Raw genomic sequence first — 22,299 nt, forward strand, 5'->3', positions numbered from 1 at the left:
TGCTTGCAAATTCTATCTTGGGATCACCAAATTCTCAAGGGCTGGAAGTAAAACTGAGGTAATGTAGCAAAACAAGATAGTAAGTATGGGTGGGAGCTCAAATAGCCCGGGCCCCTCTTGTAATCAATCGACACTGTTGGGTTCAAATTCCAATAACTAAATTCTCAAGTCGTTGTTGAAGAACCTTTGTTCGACGGGAAACTCCACCTCCCCTCGAAAGAAAGTCGCGTACTACCACTACAGTCAACCCTTCACGCCGCGACCAACATTAGTATAACCCGAGTATTGGTATTGTAGTAGAAAGCATTCATATCTCGTAACTCATAATAGGTATCCAAACTGGGAGAAAGCAATGGTATCACCAGACCCAAGCGCCGTATCATATCCATCCCGCTACTCTCATCATCCATCTCCCGCAATCAAGCATCCCGTCTCTCACGCCGGGGAAGACGAAGCAAATCTCCTACTTCTGCCTCCCTGTAACGGCCCCAACAGCCAACGTCTCGATCCGCCCCGAATACAACTTCATGACGTGACACACCGGATCACCCCAAATCACCCCCCTCAGCTCCTCGTCAGACACAGTCTGCGCAACGACCCCCTCATCCAACCTCTCCGCCACCGTCTTCCGGTCCCGTAGCCTCGCCTTCGGGTCCCCGCTCCGCAGCACCACGATCCTGCCCGGCGAACTGAGCGTGCCGGGTGGAAGAGGCCACACTGGCTTGTTGCTGCCGCTCCCCGCCCTCCTTCTCTCCTTCTCCCTGTCCGACTCCTTGCCCGGCGCGTGGTGTACCAGTGACATCTTGCTCGCCTTGGCCACCAACCTCCTCGCGCCGCCGCTTCCCTTCTTCTCACCTCCGGAACCACCACCACCTCCTCCAGAACCCACCGCTCCCGTCCCGGCCGCCGGAGCCGGCGCCGGAGTGGCATACAACTCCAAAAGACTCTTCACATACGCCTTATCCGCCCTCGCGATAGGATCCCCCTCATTCACAAACGTCAAGAACAAACTCTTCCTCAGCTCCGGCCTCTCGGGCCGCCTCAACGGCAACAAGCTCACCGGTGGCGTCCCAAACGTGACGCAGTGCACCCGCTTAAAGCACCCCATCAACGCATTCAGCTCGCTCCCCGCCCGCGCCGACGTAGCCACCATGTGCGCGTACAACAAGCTCGCCACCGCCCCGCCCGCCGAGTGTCCCGTAATCAGCAGGCTGTACGCCGCCCGACCCGGGTCCTCCTCGAGCAGCTGCCGCAGCCGCGCGGCGACGGGTTTCACCATTTTGCGCGCGACGGCCAGGAATCCCGCGTGGCACGAGTTGCCCGCGTCGTCGAGGAAGCCGTCGGGGGAGGCGGGGGCCGTGTTGAGGTTGACGGCCCAGTCCATGAAGGTGGCGGAGCCGCGGATGGCGAAGACGATTGTGTTCATGTGGTCCATGGGCACCGACTTGATGACCATGGCTTTCGTGCCCGTCTTCCAGTCCGCCGAGACGTGGGCGTCGCGCTCGGCGCCTTTTGGGTGGTCGTATACGCGTTCTGCGTACTGGGCGGCCATGCAGAGGAGTGGCCAGGTGGGTATGTATCTACATATTTGTCAGTGATTTTTGTCTCCTTTTCTCCTGAAGGGCTTTTGTTTTTCATCAGGATTTTTAAGATTTTACGAGAGTATGTATACTCACAGTCTCAGATGCGGGAGGTTCATCGGCAACTTGGAGTTGGCATACAACTCAACCTTTGCAAAGTAGCCTCCCGATACCACACACGTTGCGACGGCCGCAGACTGGCCCTTGGATCCGGCAGAAGGAGCCTCCTTGCTCGTCTTCCTCGGCCCGCTCTTCTCGCTTCTTCCACCACCGCCGCCGCCGCCACCCCTCTTTCCATCTCTCGACGAAGACGATGACGGGTTCTGCTGCATTGCGCCGCTCCCACTACCATTCTGGTACGTAAACAAGGCCTTCTCGTTTCCCACCATCCGGTCCCGATCAATCAGTGTCATGACGTCGTTGAAGCACCCCGCAATCTGGTCGACGTACGCGGCGGTGGAGTTGATGAGCTGTGTGGCGTGCGGGTGGAAATTTGGCTCCTCGAGGAAGGTGGGCGAGGTGAAGTCCTTGGCGATGGTCACCATGGAGCCAGTGAACTTATCCAGGCCGAGGGGACAGGCCGTCGCCGTCACCGTCGCCGTCGTCGGCGGCGGTCCGGTTCCCGACGGTGCGGGGAGGGCGAGGTGGGACGGCGGCGGGTGCAGGTAATAGTGCTGATTCACGACGATGGGCTGCTGATGCTGCTGCTGCTGCTGGGGGAAATGGCCACCGCGCTGGGGATTTTGCTGTGACCAGTCCTGCGGGTGATGAGGCTGGGTTTGCTGTTGTTGGTGATGCTGGTTTGGGTATGGGTGGTACGGAGGCGGGGGATGCTGGTATTGCGCTTGGTGGTGCGGCTGAGGCTGCCAGTACGGCGGTGCCTGCGTCATTGAAGCTGCATGTCTCGAGGATTGTTGAGCCGGCGGATTCGATGGTGTGTGGTGATATTGCGAGGGGTGTTGGTTCACCGGCACCGGTTTGAACAGCTCGGGGGCGGCCTTGATGACCTTTTTGCGGTCGAACCAGCCCATCTTGATGGGAGCATTCAAATTGCTCCTGTTTACTATTTCTGGTCCTCACAGTCTTCTTCCCTAGTTCTGCTTTCTGCGAAGTGCTGGTCTGCAGATGCGTTGATAAACTGAATGAAGCCACTTCCCCGTCGCCCAGACTCGCGATTCTTGGCGTGCGGTTCGTTAAAAGCTTCTACCGGCAGCCAACCTTGGAACGATTCAAGCCAAGGTAGCTAGCTCTCTACACAAGAGTGGATTGCAGAACGAAGAAAAGGAAGGGATAGCTTTTTGTTCTCCTGGCCGGTGGGCGATGGGCAAGATTGAGTTTCCGGGCACGAGGAACTTTGCCAAGACTCGAGAGCAGCGGTCTGAGAAGAGCAAATTCGTGTGAGATGGCAGAAGAGAGGCGGCAGGGCTACACAAGACAAGGCGTCCTGGCCGTTCTGTGTACCCAATCGTTCGGTGTCTTGTGAAAGTCGGGCGGGATCGTACTTTTTTCTTGCCTTTTCCGTTCTTTTGCCTCGGAGTTTTTGGAGGAATAAGGACGTCGAGTGAGTGACCTTGTGCAGCCGCGCTCCGTCGTCCCCGGTGAGAACCTAGTTTACACCGCGGGGAAAAAGTGACGCACGATATCGTTCCTTTGGTCGTACGGAATTAGAAACGCCTGCGCCTGCTCTTTGGTAAAGCAGAACAAACCTTGATCTTTCCCGCGGTGGCTATTCGCCGTGACGGGGATCAATGCTGTAGGGAGACGTGAACGGGATCAATCTGTCGGTGCGTTCGGTGGCGATCGGCTGCGGGGGCCCGAGACGGTGGCTTAGACGGGGGGCCGGCAGAGACGGACGTGGAGAGGGGGGCAAGTCTTGAAGGGATATCCCCCGGCGAGGGAACGCAGCTGAAAAGTAAATAGTATCAATCACCGTGATCACCGTGGAGCACCGACCAGACTCCAGGTATGAAAATCAGCCGCAAGACACGGGATGGATGTGAGAGAACCAAGGGAAAGCAAGAAACGCGGATATCCTCCGATTCTTCTATTCATGTGCCATGCGATAAATGAACAAAGTCATGTGTCTCCTCTTAGAGCCCTCCTCTTCCCACTCTCCTCTTCAACCACCGCTCACCTCCCGCCTTTAGATCGCTCCAGGTCCTCACGGTTCCCCGAGAACCCCATGTCGAGGAGGGGGTCCTCAAATCGCACGCTTAACCAATATCGCGTCTCTGTTCCGAGTCTTCTCCAAGTACACAACCCATACAAAACATACACAAAGAGTACATGTAGACCACCACCATCCTCATCAACACGGGCACTAACCATTTACCCTCCCCAAACGCCGCAAACGGCGTCTCCCTGCCTTTGAGTAAAACCCCCCCGTCTATCCCGTCTGATTCGTCACCCGCCGACCAGTCCGCCTCGCCCGCGCAAGGGGGACCTGCACCAGGCGCAGCAGCCCTCTCCAGTCCAGCCCAGGGGCCCAATGCTACTAGACTCCCAACTCCCCAACCCCGTCCTCGCATGGCGGATTACAGGCGCCCTGCTCGCCTCTTCTGCCGCCCTGTGGAACTATTGCGTTACACCTTGATTGGAGGAGAGTGCCGAAGCTCCCCCTATGCGTTCCAACACAGCCCTCTCATGTGTACGGATAGAGTGGTAGCAGCCTGAATGCACATGCAACACCGGACAAATCATAAAGAGCAGCAGCAAGGTCTTTCGAGCTATCGTGCTTCAACGCCCAACAATCCCACATGTCCATACGGGGAGACTGAATGAGAGATAGAGCCTGCATTTCATGACTGGTCCTGGAACCTTCGTACATGGAGAGGGGGCCACCGAGAAGAATTCTTTCCCAACCACTTGCCCGCATACCTATACACAATGGATGCTATCCGACCAATGCTTGACGAGTCGCAAACCATTTTTTACATGCGCGTAGCCGCCCAGAAACGACGCTACCACCACGACCCCTCTTCCCTCGTCAAGCCCCCCTGTCCGCATTCGGTATTTCTGTTGGTGTTACAGACAGTACCACAAAACCGTACATTCCAGGACTCTGGAGTGCGCATGGGATATTTCTTTTTTTCCCTTTCTCCTCCCGCGGATCTCGTGAGATGACATGAAAAGTCTTCGGAGCATGTGTAAAGGCCGGGGGAACGATAGTCGTGACTCAGACTCGGACTCGAACGCAAGCCCTCCCCCCCGGCCCCGGCCATCTCTTGATTTCTCATACGATCGTCAAAAACACACTCAATCAACTCGGCAGAGTCTAACGAAGAAAATGCCCTAGAACTGCAGTCACAAGGTCCTGTATTGTTTTTCCCTTCCCCTCCATCAGGCGCCTACTCGCAATCGTCCACACTCTAGTAAACTATACCACATTGCGGATACAATAAGTATAATTCACCGTTCAAGTAGGCGTCCAAGAAAGTCGCACGCTCTACCCAACATGCACACGCAGCATTAAAGTAAGGCCAGTAATGATCGGGCGGTTCTTCCCCAAAAATTGTATAGCTGCGGGCTACAGTTTTCACCAAATAATCATCTCTCGCTGAATCATTCGAGGTGCCGCAAAAGAGACTCTATGATTTTTATACCGTCAAATACCCAAGTAGCCCACCTACATTCAGTCCAAGAAAACCCAAGGAGGTCGGACATACCCATCTAGCCTCTAGATGAATGAGCCTCTATGCCCGTCTTTACTTCTTCGCGTCCCTCCATGTCCCTTCATCATCGTAAAGCCACTTGGAAAAATGAACCATTCGCAACCCGCATACCAACACACCAGACAGACACCATCCCCTTCCCTCCCCTCAACATCCATCTCTTCAGCCTACAAGCCTTGCTCTCAAAAGCTCAAAAACTCGACTCTCCAAAGTCAATACACACGTCGTTTGAAAAGCTCGTATCAAAGCGATGCCACCAAATACCTCCAAACGAAACCACTTGAATCACCCAACTCCCATAGTAGAAGCACCCAAATCCCGACACTTAGAACGAGCCACAAAAGCTCGCAAGCCTCTCCTTATGCGACCTCGAAAGCACACACAAACACATACTCCTGCCAAGATCGGCCGTTGCTTTTCGTCTGTCGAGACTAAGGGGGATGAGATGAACGGGTGGCAAGCATCCAAGTCTGGAAAAACCAACGGCACCGGTACAGCCCCGTGCCGACGTGCCTGCAACATTCTGCGAACCTTGCATTGTTTTGGTCATCACACATACCAAGGGTACCTTAGTTCACGAAGTGGTCGTGTCCTCATCTTGCATCACATAAACATCATATCATGTCAGGCCAAACCAGTAAGACTTGCAGTTTAAACAAAGGCACAACTTTTTTCTCTTCATTTCGCTAGACGAAATCGCTACCGACATCCAGTTCCACCTATCCGGGGGCTAAACCTCGACATATACGACAACCCTCCAACTAGGAGGAGGGAAGAATAATGGCACGAGGCTGAAAACCCATCAAAAAGGGTGGTAATTTAGAGAGTCCAGCAAACAACTTAATTCCAGCTCAAGAAACCCGAAAAAGTCAGCCACCAAAAGAGCAATAGACACACACCTTTCCCTTGCGAAAAGACGACAGACCACACATCAGACCGGACTTTGAGGATCCCGCATGCTTCCGCTGCCGCTACCGCTGCCGCTGCCGCTCCCACTGTGGACGCTGCTACCGCCAGACCCAGATCCGGCACCGTCGCAGCGCTGACGCCGCGTAAAGGCAAACGTGACAGGCGTGCGCTGGGCCAAGGGTTGCCGAGCAGGCGTGTTGTGGAGCGACAGGAACTCGTCGTCGTCGTTGCTAGACTGCGTGAATCCGGAGACGTCGCTGAGCATAGAGGAGGAGCGGCCTCTGGCCTTGAGGGACACGGTACTTTGGTGCGTCGGCGGGAATCCCCACACGGGCTGCAGAGAGGACGCCGGCAGCGGCAACACAGAGCCGGACCCGTTCATGGTGGACGTGGGCCACATGGACCCGGCCGGCATCATGTACTGCGAGGCTGCGGCGGACGGAGGGGTCCAAGCAGGCGCGGCTGGGTTGTAGGCGGACGACATGGTCTGAGGCTGGGCGGAGTGACGCTCGGGAATATCATAGGGCATGGCAGTCGTGGCGTAGTTCATGTGCTCGTGGTATGCCTGGAGCTGCTGCAGCAATGCGTTGACCTGCTCCTGCTTGAGAGCGTTAGCCGCCTTGATATCCGCAATGCTGCCCCGGAAATTATTCTCGATCGTCGACGTGTCCGCCTGCCAGGCAATGCGGGCCTGGCGCCTTCGTTCGGCCTCGTCCAGACCGCGGTTATTGGCGTCCGTGATCCTGCCGAGCTCGTTGTCCACCTTGGCGATGCGAGCCGCAATCTTGTTCCGCTTGGTCTGCATGGCGGCCTGCTCATCCTCCTTGGCCTTCACAGCCTTGGCAATGGCGGCCTTGTAGTCCTTGAATTCCTTGGAAGCGGTATCGAAGATGGCCTTTTCGGCAGCCCATTCCTTTTCCGTCTGTTTCTTTCGCTCGTAGAATCCCTGGGGTGCTGTTTCAAACGCCTTGAGATCCGCTTCGAGCTGGGCTATCTCCTTCTCGGATTGGGCTTTGGTGTTTTCTTGCTGGATTATCTTCTGTCTGTGTTTTTCATCGTTGCCACCGGCGGTCTGAATCACGTTGTCGAGCCTTTCGTTTTCCTTCTTTAGTGAGCTAATCTTGTTCTTCCACTCCTTGCGCAGGGTCTTGAGTCTGGCCTTCTCCTCCGCCAGCCGCTCGTTATTTGCGTTGATGGTGCTCTTCAGCGTCGTCGCGGGCGAGTCGGGGCGGAGAGATTGTGGCGTGCTCACTGGCGGGTTGACGGAGCCTTCCTGGTCCTTGTTCGGCGCAAAAGAGGTTCGAATGCTGGTGGAAAAGACGACTCGGTTCGTGCGGGTGTCGACAAATTCGCAGACGTACTTGGACAGCGGTCGCAGTCCGTAAATGTCACCACACCAACGATGTTGGCTGGATTGCTCGCCCTGGTCGTCGTCGTCCTGAATGCGAAAGATGCGTGTCGGCTGCCAGAAGGCGTTGTTCACTCGGACGTAAAAGGGTTTCGAAGTGTCGACTCCTGCCGGCCGCGAGACGTGCCCGTTCGGGGTTGCGCTCGGGCTGTCGGGGAAGTAGCTGGTGTTGAAGCAGACTTCATCGTGGCCAATGTACGATATCCAAATCTGTTCGGCCTGGCTGTCAAAAGGGGCATTCCCCAAGTTGTGAATGTCGGTAGCGTTGGATCCGGCTGACTCAGAAGTAGCGTGCGACAACTCGTACTCCTTAACCATAACGATCTTGGTGCTTGCCAAAGCCGCCCACAGCGGCTGCTGGAGACGCACCTGTGTGCTCTGTTTTCTCTTCTTTTTCGTAGACGATACTGTTGCATTTTGTTGGAAAGTCGTGTCGCTGTCGGGCGTAGCAAACCCAGTGTCGTTCGCCGTCTCGTTTGAGTACGACTTGCCGGCCTCCGGATCCGCTATGCTGTGAGTCGACGGGTTTCCTTTTTCTCTTCTTAAATACCACTCCCTTATGTACCTCACTATACCCTGCGTCAAAATATGTATGGCAAGTACGCTCTTGATCCACCCGTGCGGTCCTCTCTTATCAAAGCCGCGAGTGAAAGTTTCCAAAGGATCGTCAGAGTCGGGAGAAAACCGCCAATTGACAGGGAGGAACTTTGTCGCCCGAGTCCAGTGGAACCTTGAGCCGCGTAGAAGATGTGAGCCCATGACCAGAAAGAAGCAGGTGGTGACACTCCTCGACGCTCCCTCCCTCGTGTTAGATCCACCACCCAAGGTTGCGGCGATGACGGGCTTTGCAAAGTCGAGGATGGCGAGCTGCATGGGCGGCCAAAGAAACAACCATACCAGCAGTATGAAGACGTCCATGCAGAGCACCGTTACGAGGGAGGGCATGGTGGAATTGTAGTCAAAAATCTCGGCGAGGTTGATGTTCATTCCAGAGCTTGTGGTAACGGGGGGAACAAAGGTGAGGAAGGTAAAGACCATGTAGATGCCGGAGAGGGCGACGGGAGGAACCTGCATGAGCAGGATGAGGATAGCGAGGGTGTCGTAGAGGGGTAGAGCCCTCAGGACGGTAGCGGCAAACTCGATGGGGCCACCCGGGTCACGATGCACGTCGGCATTCTTGGTGGCGTTCACGTCGATCTGGCGGTGGCTCGCGTCAGCAGCACCATTGCCCATGGCGGAGGAGAGCGAGTCTGACGACGAAGTCTCGGAGCATGCGCCTAATGAGGGCCGCCTAGCAGCGGCGTCGCCATTTCGGTGATCAGGGGCCATTGTGTTGCCGTTGCCGTCGGAGGCGGGCGCAGCTAGGGTCGGGTTCTTGAGGTGTCCGTTGGATGTGCCGTTGGGAAGAGGCGAGGGGAGAGCCGAGGTAGCAGCATTCTGGTCAGAGGTCGTCCTGGCGGAGGCGTCGAGGTTCGACTGGCTCTTTTTGTTGGCGATTCGCTTGGCGGGGCCTACAAGACCATTTTCGTGCCTGGTATCGCGTTGGTTGGCGGCGCCTTGCTGTCGCTTCGCAGAGCTGGAAGCACGAGGCATGCGCTGGATGGATATCTGCTGTCCGCCGACCCGGGAGCCCTGGAGAGGCAGGTCGGGGGGCGCCAGCAGCACGACTTGAACTGGTCTGGATGCTGGAGGAAGGAGGAGGTGAGGGAGTGGTATCCCGTTCCCGAAAGTGATCGGGATGAACGCAGTGAGGCGACGAGGGGAACAACTCTATGCAATCGACGCGAAGGAGAGCGCAAAGGCGTAGATATTCGGGGGATTGCCGTGGGGCCTCATGCGTCGTCGCTCACGGCTGCAGGTCGGGAGAGGAGGGGGACCAAAGGTGGGTGGGCGGTTGAGGTTCCAGAGAGGCGGAACGGTGATAATGATGATTAAGTTGTTGTTTTTTTCCCGACCTTGGAACGGGGAGGTTTGTGTGGTGGTAAGGTAGAAAGTCAAGCGTGGCCCAGATTACTCGCGTCGGGAAAGGTTCGGTCGGTAGGTGGGTGGGTGGAAAGAGCAGCAATGGAGCACGAGGTAAACAGGGGTGGAAAACCCAGGCAAAATAATTAATGTCAAGGCGTGCCTTCTCTACCTAGTGTATGCTCCGTACCTTCCAGGTTTACTCGTAGGGGAAAGGACGCCTTAGGTAAGATAGGTACGGAGTACCTGCCCAAGGCTTGAGGTACCTAAGACAAAGGCGGGTTGGCAAGGGCGGCACGAGTTCGGGTAAGAGCCGAGAGAGATGGGGACGAGCCGTCAAAGGCAACAAAAGCCCTCTTTTTACCCCCGTACGGATACTCTGTGTTTTATTGTGCTCGTACGGCAAGTAGTAGCAGGAGTGGCAGAATTTGTTATCGGTGGAGTGGAATTTGAGGTGTGTTGGTTCCCTTATTTTTATTGCAATTATTATTTTATTCCTCGGTTTAAGCATTCCCCCCCAGTGCCCTTTTGCAGCAGCCAGTACTCCGTACCGGGACATTGAGCTGAGATGTTAGGGGCAGAGCGCCTCGCTTGGAGTTTATTTTAAAAAAGACGGCGCGGGAACAGGAGGAGAGCAGGGATGACGGATGGTGCGGGACGGATCCAGTCGCACTGTTTCGGCTAGGGTGGACCGATACGTACCTACCTGTCGATACGTACTGCCTTTTTCCTTTCACTTTTTTCGTTGTTGCTTCCGGTCTGATGAGTTGTGGGGCGGCACATTGGCTGGAAATTCTTTCAAGTGGGACACTAACTGGATCAGTCCGTCGAATGCGACTTTTAATTGGCTTATGACTTTCAGAATGGAGAGAATGTGTCCCTTCTTCATGGACCCACTCTTGACCCCTCCACCCCCGATCAGAATCAGAATCAGAATCAGAATCAGGATCTGGGATCTGGACCTGGGCAGTACTTGCGACTCGGCCAAATTGTATCTAGCTCGAGGGGCAACTTCCTCTCATTCTCTTGTACCTTGGGGTACCCCCGACCGAGGCAGCCGCCTGCATCGGGATGGATCATGGTGTCCGGGATGCCATGGGAATCAATTGACGAGATGCTGCTACTGGCCTGCTGCAGCCCTCCGGGGGACGCCACCGACATGTAGGTAAGATTACAGGGGGCCACTGGTGCTGAAGCAGCTAGATGAGTGCTGACTGAGTGCTGGATGACGGTTCACTGCATGCCGCATATACACCCTCGGTTCGCTGACTGGCTGAGATGAAGCCAGGATAAAGTCATTGTTTGGTTGTTCAGTCAGAGGGCCATCTCGTTGATGCTTCGTGTCGGCGCCGTGGACTGGACCAAACCGAGCAGAGCTGGCCAAGCATGGGAGATCTAGCGCGTTGCATGCAACAGCTGCTCCAGCTCCCAGGGCGGCAGGGCCTGGCACAGGATGGGTCCCCCAGACGGAGCGGAAAACACGCAAGCAAGGCAAGAAATCGTGTCCTGCATGAGCTTGAATATCCGTCGCGCCGTCCGCCGTGCCGCCATACAGGGCGCCATCGACCCTGTCTACCTTACCTACTATGTAAGAGATCCGAGAACAAGAAGGACCTCGGATTGCCCACGGATGCGCTGCTACATGAATGTATTTCCAGTTTTGTTCCATTGTGCCTTCCCAACTTCCTACCTAATTGTTTGCCTGCCTTCTTACCTCAGGCAGATGTTATTGCAAGGTCGATACCTAAGGGAAGGAAGGCATCGTTGTCGTTGCGTGCCTTCCCAAGAGCCTCTACTGAGTAACTGGCTTCCTTCCTTCCGTGCCTCGTGTGCGATGTGAGGTTGGAAGGTGGTGGTGGTGCGGCGGTTCCGCCTCCCCTCCTCCCATGGAACAATCGTCATATTCCAACTCTAAATTCTTTCTTCATTTTACTCTTCCACCCCTCCCCCAATTCTCATCAACCTCTGCCATCCCTTACACAGTACAATTTGAACAGCACACTTCTCTTCGACATCCCCGTCAGCGCCCTAGACCACCGCCGCCGCCGCCGCTGGACTTTTTTCTTCTTTCGTCCCTAGTTCGGGGGCCCGTCGTCTTTTCTTCGTCTTGTCCACGGCTTCCGTCATCGACCGTTGTCCATGCTGTCAATCCTCCGCAACACCCATCATCGCTGTTCGCATAACGACCCGGCTCAGCTGGAACCTTTGGAACCTACGGAAAGAAGAGACGGCACCGCCTTTGCCATACCATATATCTGTCCCTCCAATGCCTCCAACCTCCGTATTCGGCTCGGTGCCCTCGTCTCTGTATCGAAGGAGATGCGCTTGAGGCACGCGAGTACTGACGCATAGTTATGGTAACTTAGTTGCGACACTCGGTTTGGATAGCCAACAAAGGGGCATCCAAGGCCAACGTCGGAACCAATGCCACACAACGGCCCGGATGAGCTGAGCGGAACACCTATCCCGCAATCTCCGCCAATGCGTGCCTGGTATCAGGCCCTCCAAAGCTATAGCGTAGATACACCAGTACAGAAGCAGTCAGGCCAGGCCTTGCTTTCTGGACGATCCCTTCGCGCTCGTCATCCCACATGTCGACGCAACTTGGCCATCGCGTAGTACTGACACGATACGATAGAGCAGTGTACACCCTGACTTTCTTGTCACCTCGAGACTGGGCTCTCCCCGCTCTTGCAAACCGCCGTGCCGCCCCCGCGCAGTCAAAATTTCTTATCGCTTTCCCAGCGAGCCACGAGGACAGTCCCAATGACAACCATGGCCTGTCCGCCCCGGCCGAAGCTCGACATCAGTCACCAATCCTCGTTCGCCATACCCGTTCCCCAGGCGCACACCGACGATCGCCAAAGTATGCTCCACACCACGCACCGCCATTCCGACGGGAGTATATTCGCCCCAAGACCACCATTTCGGATTCCCCTTTTGAGGGGCGTGCTGTCACTGCTAACCGCCAACGTGCTTTCCACTGTCTGGAAGCCACTGTGTGAATCCTCCGGCGCTCGGTAGCGTGAGGTTCCAAGATCACCATCGTGACCCCGACAATCGGGGCACAACTTCACAAGTCGAAACGGTCTTTGATGAGGCACGAGGCACGCCGCACGAGGCACGAAAACGTGGAGACGAAACCAAGGAACCTGGCAAGACGAGTGCCCTGACCCCTTGGACCCCTCGCACAGTGGAAAGCTTCCAGGGCGTTGCGACAGTGGCGAGCAAGCTAGCGGCTTATCCCTCGACGATATCCGTACAAGCCCAGCGCTAGCCCTCTAAAGCGCAACCAAACATCATCACCTTACGGAAGTTGGAACAGCATCCAATTCCAGGGCAGCCATCGTCTGGCTGCAATAGAGTATCGACAACACCTAGCCAGTGGACAGGTCGACGGGACGGGAGCATCGTTGGTGGAGCTTGCGCTCGGCCGCGACTCGACGGCAGAAGACTGAGACTCGCGTGCAGCGATGCATACCCTTCTCGTCGTGTCTCGTGGTTGACAACGCACCATCACACTGCACTCACACTTTGACTGCCGCTACCAACCAGCGTTCAGCAGCTCTGGCGGTGCAGCAATGATTTCTGCGATACCTGCCGCATCGCATCGTCCGTCCTATCAATAATGGCGACAGATCCAGAGGGGGTTTAGGGGGGCCAGATTTCTCATGTCGATCATCGGCTAGTCGAGGAATGCCGCATGCATACGGATACATAGCATAGTAGCTTTCTAGACGCTGTGCGTACCTATTGAGACGGCATCCGCCTAAGCCATTCCCTCCCGAAGTCAGGATGTCATGATGGGGCCAGCTTGACAGGCATGATACTTTGCACAGAGCTGACGATTGCCCATGCCTATTGACAATGACAACTGCTAATGACGAGACACGGCTGGGGCCCGGAGATCCGCACCGCTGTTTTCGACCCGTCGCAGGCCCAGGACAAAGCAGTCCTGTCCTCGCAGGCGCCCATGTCTTCATCGCTTTCGCCCGGCCGACGACAATCCCCCTTGATTCGAAACACAACAAAGCCATTTCAGGAAGTACGCAAGACAGTGCGCCTCGGACACCCTTCCTTTCCGCCGTCAATCACTCTGTGGTCTCTCCGAAAGAGCCGGCGAGATACTGAACGGCCGCCGGCTGCTGACCGCTTCCGATGGCTTTCTTGCGCCCCTCCATTTGACCAACGTCCAACCCTACATCCAGATCCAAGTGAACCCGTGAATCCGCGGGGCGGCCGAGATGGAGTTGATGGGGGCATAGAGAGGTTTTGGCAACTCTCACGGCGCTTCCACCGCTATCAGTATCAGCCTGCAGGGTCAAGCATTTCTTGCCGTCATCTCCACATGTTTAGCTAATTATCCTCCGATCGAGATGACAGGAATCCCACCCAGAAATGAGGAGGGACAGACCCAAAGTGAGCAAAACAGCGCAGCCAAATACCCACCCACCCTTGGTCGTTGCCGGGCGTCTTCCACTGTTCGACAAGTCACAACAGAGATGATTGGAGAATACCTGTGACGGTGGTCGACCCCCACTTGGGCACCCCCCAGGTCTTGAGCATAAACGGCGAGGAACAAGAGGGAGCTAGGCGCAGACAGGTAAAGCAAGTCGATCTGCCTGTCGGCATTTGAACGCTACCAGCGGCGCGCCATGCTGCCAGATTGCCTCCCTTGTCACAGCCGGTGCACTCCAAGTGGACTGCTGACTCGGGATGCCGTGGAGAGTAATTTGCAGTCATAGTGTCTGATTCGTGGTGCCGCTGGGAAAATCCTGAGAAGAGTCAGTGGTCAGGCGTGGGTCTCAAGATGAAGGAAAAGGACGAGGGTGGAGAGGCCATTTCACGGCATCTCTTCTCTCTCTGCCGTTACTCCAGCGATACTTCACCATTGGATGCCGACCAAGAAGACCGCCTGATGAGTCGATGGCCCCTCCAATCATGGACAACGAGTAGATACGACTAGCACCCGTCAACTGATTTAGCATCGAGACTATCCGTACCAAAACAGGAATAAGCTTCAAGGCGCCAGCCTCCTGCATCACAAGCTACGGCACGCCTCTCATGCAGCCCCTACACCTCACGCACCTCGACACCGCAGCACTGCAGCACCTCACCTCACTACGGTACCACATAGCTTACGCTCATGCTCCTCCTTCCCCTCCATCTCGTCGTGAACAAAAAGCTTGGCGGTTCATGGTCTGGTCGGGTGCTGATTGGTGCCCTGCAGACCGTTATATTTCTGCGGCTGCTTAGCGGGGTCGACTACCCCTCGCCGTTGTCCCTTCGCACTGTGGTGCCGACATCAAAGGCGGTCTGGCGAGCCGAACAGCTGCCCCTCTGCTAGCACGCATGCACAATCACCACTCGAGTCTCGTGGTGTTAAGTACCTCCGTACGTGAGGCGACACAACGTAATAGCGCAAGGGCGGCTCCGTGCGATGCGGATCTCCCGGTGGGTTTTCAGCCCCCTCGGAGCCAGATTTGATTTTTCCAGCGGCGGACATTGAACGCGATGCCAACGGGTGCCCCGTGACTGTCCGCCGAGAAGAATTTTGCGAAATTTTTTCACGGAGCGAATTTTCACGAAGCCTTGAGCTTTTCCTACACGCTTATGGATCAGGTTGGACGGTGGTTCTTGATACGACGGCACGATGAGGACCGAGTGGCACCGCCGTCCTCAACAGTGACGGACGGATCCCATTCACGCGTACCAATCACCAATCTCCATGCGACACGTCAACCCCACCGCATGTATCTGTTCAACACGCTGGTCAGCCCAGCATCTGGTACCGCTAGCTATAATTCACGCGAATTGCAACCGAGGCAGGCAAAGGGTGTCAGAAGACATCATCACAGGACTTGGCGACGGCTGGTGGCCTGCTATGCTTTTTGAAATATCTTAAGAGCTCCATGGCTGATGTCATGAGCCGGTGCGAGGGGTATCCGATGTCGTCGGTTTTGCTGTCGTCAACCCGGCAGGCGTCGAGTGCCCCTGTGCACTTCCATCTTCGACCCAAGTTTAGTCCTGAATCACCTAAGGGGTGGAAGAGCCTCACGTTTTCTTCAGCCGCCAAGCTGCCGCATTGACATCGAGGAGCGACGCGCCCCTAGCGGAGGTGATTTCCTCTTGAAGAGGCTTGTTTGCGTCTCGTCTCACACCCTGATCGGTCATGGGAAACCGAAAATATACCTCTTCTCATCTCGGTCAACTTACAGTAATACACAAGCCCCCCTCCCCCTTCTTTCCGTCGCGAACCCTGGACAATGGATCTCGCTCTAGTCTCCAGTCAATACTGTCAAATGCCGCGAAGCAGCCACCGCGAAGCAGCCTTCGCGCACATATTCTTTGGGATTTGAGCCTCATCAAGGCGCGGCCGAACCGAAATCTTCAGCGGCGTTCGGGTCCTTCCATGTAGCCTTCTCCAGCTTGTCGACTGCACCCATTATGCGATATCCTTCTTTGAGTGCGGCGCTTCGCTCCGCTTCGTTACTGATCAACTTCACCATCCGCTCCAATTCTCGGCCAAGCCAGGGGCTTGGAAACTCGGGGCTTGGAGTAAATACACGAGTGTAGTGCTTCAGCATCACATTGATATCGGCTATTCTGACCAGATGCGTGTGCGAAAATATCACAGTCTTTATTTTGAAATGATTGGTGTTTCGATAGTCGTTCGCGTAAAGCCTAGAGTAGGCGCTGACGGTTTGCGGCATGAGGGAAAGGAACTGATAGGGACTTCGCGTCAGCAAATACTCGAGCGCGCAGAGGAGGCCATGAGAGATACCGGAAAAGAGCGCGGCCGAAGTGGGGTGAGTTCGTTGGAGATGTCTATGACTGCTAGTTGTTCGTCTTTGGAAGGGTGGTCGCGAAGAACCTCCCACCTCCTCTTGTCTTCAGGGGCTGCCGTCTCGACAATAAAGTCGAGGAATCGCATGGTAGACTTCTCAGCGATGTATGCCAAGTTAGACTCTCGAGTAATGGACTACAATGGAAGGGGAAACGACAATTAGCGGCGTGTCGAGCAAGCAGGTCCCACGGTGCCTGTGGGCAGATCAAAGACTCACGTGCCACGGACGACGAGTATGCTCGCCATCTCGCAATCGGCCGGTATAGACGACATTGACTGGGTCATAGAAACCCTGAATGATTGCCTGGATATTGCGCCAGTCGGCCGTGATGGTCTTCAGAAGGCGGGCTGCATAGTTGGTTGACTCAACATCGCAGCCAAAGGCGAGGCATCGCCCGATCCGCTGGTATAGCTGACGCTGGTTGGGCAAGGTTGGGTTTTCTGGATCTCTGGGCCCGGCGCGTATACCGTTTATAGGCGGTAGATGGAAGTGGGTGGTGCCTAATCGGGACAGCCTTGTATGGAGCCTCGTCGCCGTGGACCTCATTCTGAGGAGGCTGCTCCGGCGAGCGGGAGCAACCAGGATCGGGGTCGAACTTGGGAGCGCAAGGTATAAGAGGAGGCAAGGATGTCGATGTCGATATCGGTATCGGTATTGGTATCGGTGTCAGAGTGCGGCGCCTTGCAGTGCAGCAGAGGGGATGCCGTCGGTATGGGATGGGGTGGGAGGGCTGGTGCAAGCTCTTGCAGCGCTGCGGGTTTCGGCGCGAAGTTCTCGGGATGGATGCGGCGCGGCCGATCGAGGAAGCAAAGAACGGCTCCGTGTAGAATTAGGTAATTTTGAAGAAACAACCAATTATAAGAGTTACGGGAGCTGGAGTGGGGTGGTGGGGCACGGGGCCATGGCGTTTGTTCAATTCCCTGGGCGGAATGCCTTACATCATCCCGCCGAGCTCTCGACCTCAGTGCACCGACGACCTTTGCTGCCATGAACGTGAGCTGCCCAGGTTGACGGGACCACGCCATTTACGTATACCTCTCGGTGACAACACTGTCTTCGGAATACTGTCACTCTCTCTCTATCGGCAACATACCGATAAGGTAGTCCAAGGCAGCCGAGAATGGGCGGCGTGAATACCGAGTTGCGGCGGCGGGTCATTGCCATTTACAAGGGTGAGTGAGTTTGGTTCCTTTTTAATTGCTGTTATTCGTGTTTATGAACACCGCAACCTACCTTGTACAATCAAGCTATGCTGGCTATCGAGAGGGCTCTCGCTCTGGGGAGTATTGAGATACTTTCAGCAACTCTTGTGCTCCTTGGATTTGTCGGCGAGAAGACTGGCTCTTTTCCAGTCCAGTCCTATCAAGTCTACTGGGTACAGGCACACTTGACCCCAGAGCCCTGTCTCTCTCTTTGTCTTTGTCCATTCATATTCTCTCTGCTGCCTCGATAATGCTCTTCCCTACCGAGTATGTCACACATGGCCAGCCGATACCGCAGCCCAGCCCGGAGAGGAACCAAACTGACAGATGATTGTCGAAAAAAACAATAGAGCTCCTCTACCTGGGCCGAGAATACCCCCTCGGCTACGACTACTTCCGCCCGCGCTTGCACAAGGCCTTCTCCGCCAACGCCGGCTTGCGGGATGAGGATTCTATTCGGCGGGGGATCGAGAGGGCCGAGTTTGTGAAGAAGGGTACGTTGGGTTCGTTTTATATTGTTTGAGAGGGATCCCCCCCCCTCAAAGACCCCGTTTGTTACACAGAAACAACAACACTTGACGCTTTCACATCATGGCCGAGTAGCCAACCCCTCCAGATCATTTCCTCGTCCCTCAACCCCCTACGCTGGATATGTACAATGCCACGTTGCCCCGACCTCATGAGTTCAAGATTTTTCTTCCTCTGGAAACATAGGTGAGGGCAGAAGAACCCAAGGCGGAGACTGGTGCTGCGTGTAGACTCTCTTTCACACTCCTTTCTGCCCTGAATCTGCCCGGTGTCCATTTTGCCAAATACATATCTCTCTCATTGAAATGCCGGAGCCAGTATACCTTTGTTCTACCAATTGCTCCGGGGCCTGAGGACATGTAGCAAAAGTCTCCGACACCCCTTCCCCCCATCTTCCCGGGACTTCATCCACCGGCTAGGTAAAGCGCTCCCCATGCTCCCCACGAGGTTTGCCGTCCTGTCTCGCCTGAGATTCAACGAGTTTGTGTTCATCAGATGTTCCTTTCCACTCCCACCCCGGTGTCTGTGTCCATACAGAACTTTCCTGGTCAGGCTCCTTTTCTTTCACAGAAGGGAAATCAAACTTCAACCTCCAGCCTCGTCAACACGTCCATAACCGCCCTCTCCTCCCCCTTCCTTACCGCCATACTTTCACCCATCTATAGTCCAACAACTTTTTCTAGCCTGTCCTTGCAATGAACAGTCCCATAAGGAAATTGCCGTCAAACTTGAGGGAGAAAGCAGTTGATGAAACCGAAGCTGACGACTTTACGAATCTATAGAAATCGAAGCATTGTACGTTTATGAGACACCAATCTCGTCTTCGCGCCATGGACACTCTTCGTGCGGCATTCATCTATATCCAACCCCCGTCTCCTTCCCTCCCCTCCCAATCTCCTCTCCTTTGAAGTTAACCTCACAAACATCTCTTTTCTCACCCGTCAACGTCGCCCAGTCCGTCTTTGGGAATGACTACTAGATCAATCCTGCCCCCGCCCCCCGCGGAAGGTCCAAGTCTGGAGGCTACAGTACATACCTCATCTCACGAAACCCCTGAGAGTGTACAAAAACACTCTTTCCTCCAGACAAACTTTATCCACACACCTCTCTACCCCAGCCATCCCACCAACAATTCCCTCCCGCACTCTCTACACTTTCCCCCTACGACCTCGGGATAGTATTCAGAAGCAAGCGCAGTACATTCTTTGTCGGGGCATGAATCACGCACACCCACATGGCATCCCCTACTTCCTTCTCTCTCCTCCTCCCCAGACCAAGCACACAGCAGAGCCCAATCAACCAGAGTCTACAAAAGGGACAATATCACAGTCAACAGCACACAGCATGTGTAGCAAAGACCTCCGCCTCGTCGTATCTTCTACCTCCCGCGAGGACTCTCGTCATCGCACATCCAATCCCTCAAAACTATTCAAACAAACCTCATGCCACGTTCTCCCTCCCTTCGCTTCTTCCTCACGTCTCAAAGTGTGTGGCTTCCAGTCCACCATCGTTGCCAAGTCACTTCATGGAATAGACACATCCGGTCAACGCACCGTATACTCTCACTACTCATCAACGACCTTCGTCACTCTGGTGCAACCATGTTGCCCGAAACAATGCGGCATGAATGGGATTATATATGGGACGTGGATATTTCGTAGCTATGAAGAATGATGTGATATGTATGTATATATGTAGATGATGTGGTAGTAGGTGATGATGATGATGATGATGGGGTATCTCGATGAACTGGATCTCTGACCTTTCCCCCCAATTCCTTCCTTCCTGCCTTGCCTATTTTTTGCCATTCCTTTGTTTCTTGTTTCTGGTTACCTATATTCAGCTCTGTTGTTTCTGTTGGTGCCGCTCTCAAGTTGCCATGATGCTAATCGCGCACAGGTATTATCTCAAGCGGTATCGGGCGTTGAGGAAGCGGTACGTTCCAGGGGCGTGACGTGACGCGGTCCCTGAGATGGATGTAGGCCAATGTGAGGGCCCATCATTCCCATACCCATAGAGACCTGCCAATAGACGTCGTCGCAAAACGCGAATGCAAAAACTCCCCTTTTCCGTCCCATAAAACTTCATCATGCTGCCCTTCATCGCTCCTTCTTGCGTGCCCACCAGGCGCCGACTTCCAAACACTCGCCCCAACTCGTCCCGTTCTCCCTCATGAGGTCGTTCATCATCTTGCCCATCCAGCCATCCCACTCGTCCTGGCTCTTGCCGCTGACCTCGCGCAAGATCGGCTCCAGGCTTTGAATCTGCTGTACGACGGTCATCAAGGCCGTGCGGCGGAGCGCCGCCTGTGCCTCGGTTAACGTCTTCTTCTGCTCGTCCGGTTTGTCTTTGCCTTTGCCCTTGCCCGAGTTGATGAACGACTTGCCATCCTTGGTCACGACACCGCCGACACCCTCACGCTCCCAGCGAACTTCGGATAGTGGGATCGCCAGTCGCTTGCTTTGTATATCGGTCAACTCCTCGGACTCCTGGATGAGCATGGGGCCTATGAGGGTGCACGGAACGGGACTCAGGTTGCGGGACTCAAGGGCACGGTGGACCCAGCTATTGTACTCGACAAGAAAATTGTTCAGCGGTGCGCTTAGTGGGGTCTTGGCCGAGATGGGATACGCGCCAAGCGAGGCGACGGTGGCGGTGTCTTCAGTGTTACCGGACTGTGGTGCGGCGTGGGGCCGCAGCATACGGATTTGATGGTCGCTGTCCCAAAATTCCACCGTGCCGCCGGGGCGCAGAACGCGATGGTATTCTTCAATGGCGTTTTGCAGTGCATGCGGCGATGTCACAACCAAACTCAAATCCTTGACCATCACCAGGTCGAACTCGCCGTCGGCAAATGGCCATGGGAAGTTGCGAAGGTCGTGCTGCATGAATCGCCATTTCATGTCGCGAGACACATCCCCAGCGTTCTGCCCCATCGGTCCAATGTCCATGCCAGTGAAGTGAATATCCGAGTGACCGCGTTGTGCGAAATACCGATGACATGACTGGCTCCAGAACCCAGAGCCGCAGGCGACCTCGAGAACACGGCCAGGCGGGTTGCTGGCAAAGGAGGGGGAGCAAATTGGCGATCCAAACAGCTGGATCAGCAGAAGTGTGCGCAGTGACTGGCGATGGATCTCGCTCAGGTCAACCGGCAATGGGTATGCCAATGACGGATCGGACAGATATGTGCGGCCATTGCGCAGGCAGTACGGCCGGGAGACGTCGAAGGAGTTCGTCGTGGGGTCGGAGGACGTCATTGTGCGGGTCGACATGGAGGCCGTTGAGGGAGCCGCAGACGACAGACTGTCGGTTCGGGAGAAGGGGACTGAACCGGCCTTGCCGGCAGTGAGGTGACGGCACGATGTATCCGTGTCGGCAAGCATGGCGACATGTTTCAGCTCATTCGGAGTGAGGCCGATGTGGGGTGTCGCAGGCGATTGGAGCGCGTGTCTCGCGTACGAGCTCAAGCTGCCGCTTTCCTTGCGGAGGCGCGCCGGCGCCCGGATGCGGAGAGTGCGGTCGGCACCAACACGTGTCTCTTGTAGCGAGTGGTGATGCTTGTGCTTCTTCTTTGGTGACGCTGGCAAAGCGGGATCGCGCGGGTCGGTTGGCGACGCAGTCGAGAGGGTTGTCGAGGTGGGTGTGATCGAGGTCTCGTGCGAGGAGCGGGACGCCGAGGACGACGACGACGTGCGGATGTGCTGGAGACGGGTGGAGGGATGGTTCTGACCAAAGTGAGGGTTGTTTGATGGTTGGCGCGACGGGAGACGTGAAGAATCTGCCGGGTTGGCCTTTGAGAAGAAGTGCGAAGAAGAGGGGGTAGGTGGTGCGGCGGCGGCGGCGGGGGGGTTTGTTGATGTTGTTGACAGGCTTGGAGTGGCAGCAGTATCCGTAGCTGCAGGAGCACCAACCGCCGTATGTTGTTTGCTTTTGGTGGTGTTGTTTGGGGCCAGGGTTGCAGTCGCAGTCTTTGGCCTGGTCGATTCGATGCGAGAAAGGATGGGAGGGACGGGGGCGAAGCTGGTGTACATGTATTGGGACATGTTTGCAGAATCTTCCGCATCCACGAGTGCTTCTTCAGGAGGAGCGGCGGATTTCTGGGGCCCTTAGGCTTGGGACCCGGTTGTGCGTGTAGTTGTGGCTCTGGTCAGTTGGGTCAGTCGGATCCTCTCTTCGTGTCTTGGATCC

General features: G+C 55.5%; 6 protein-coding genes across 6 annotated transcripts; 2 read left to right on the forward strand and 4 right to left on the reverse strand.

The window, feature by feature from the left end:
- Positions 1 to 463: 463 nt before the first annotated feature.
- On the reverse strand, positions 464 to 2,611 carry CORC01_07547 (vegetative cell wall protein gp1; the record flags this gene model as incomplete). The annotated part of the gene is made up of 2 exons (XM_022619183.1): positions 464 to 1,580; positions 1,677 to 2,611. The coding sequence occupies 2 exons, from the start codon at positions 2,609 to 2,611 to the stop codon at positions 464 to 466; spliced, it is 2,052 nt and encodes a 683-aa protein (XP_022474262.1).
- A 3,571-nt stretch (positions 2,612 to 6,182) lies between these two features.
- CORC01_07548 (ubiquitination network signaling protein) lies at positions 6,183 to 9,161 on the reverse strand (the record flags this gene model as incomplete). The annotated part of the gene is made up of 1 exon (XM_022619184.1): positions 6,183 to 9,161. The coding sequence occupies one exon, from the start codon at positions 9,159 to 9,161 to the stop codon at positions 6,183 to 6,185; it is 2,979 nt and encodes a 992-aa protein (XP_022474263.1).
- Positions 9,162 to 12,296: 3,135 nt separating this feature from the next.
- Positions 12,297 to 12,535, forward strand: CORC01_07549 (uncharacterized protein; the record flags this gene model as incomplete). The annotated part of the gene is made up of 2 exons (XM_022619185.1): positions 12,297 to 12,396; positions 12,525 to 12,535. 2 exons carry the CDS (start codon positions 12,297 to 12,299, stop codon positions 12,533 to 12,535), a joined length of 111 nt encoding a protein of 36 aa, XP_022474264.1.
- A 3,360-nt stretch (positions 12,536 to 15,895) lies between these two features.
- Positions 15,896 to 16,924, reverse strand: CORC01_07550 (uncharacterized protein; the record flags this gene model as incomplete). Its single annotated transcript, XM_022619186.1, has 3 exons — positions 15,896 to 16,255; positions 16,315 to 16,512; positions 16,595 to 16,924. The coding sequence occupies 3 exons, from the start codon at positions 16,922 to 16,924 to the stop codon at positions 15,896 to 15,898; spliced, it is 888 nt and encodes a 295-aa protein (XP_022474265.1).
- Positions 16,925 to 17,498: 574 nt separating this feature from the next.
- CORC01_07551 (complex 1 protein) lies at positions 17,499 to 18,338 on the forward strand (the record flags this gene model as incomplete). The annotated part of the gene is made up of 3 exons (XM_022619187.1): positions 17,499 to 17,550; positions 17,931 to 18,074; positions 18,295 to 18,338. The coding sequence occupies 3 exons, from the start codon at positions 17,499 to 17,501 to the stop codon at positions 18,336 to 18,338; spliced, it is 240 nt and encodes a 79-aa protein (XP_022474266.1).
- A 1,869-nt stretch (positions 18,339 to 20,207) lies between these two features.
- On the reverse strand, positions 20,208 to 22,154 carry CORC01_07552 (methyltransferase domain-containing protein; the record flags this gene model as incomplete). Its single annotated transcript, XM_022619188.1, has 1 exon — positions 20,208 to 22,154. The coding sequence occupies one exon, from the start codon at positions 22,152 to 22,154 to the stop codon at positions 20,208 to 20,210; it is 1,947 nt and encodes a 648-aa protein (XP_022474267.1).
- Positions 22,155 to 22,299: the final 145 nt, after the last annotated feature.

Source organism: Colletotrichum orchidophilum (genome assembly GCF_001831195.1).
Source record: "Colletotrichum orchidophilum strain IMI 309357 chromosome Unknown Scaffold_61.1, whole genome shotgun sequence".
NCBI classification, from domain to species: domain Eukaryota; kingdom Fungi; phylum Ascomycota; class Sordariomycetes; order Glomerellales; family Glomerellaceae; genus Colletotrichum; species Colletotrichum orchidophilum.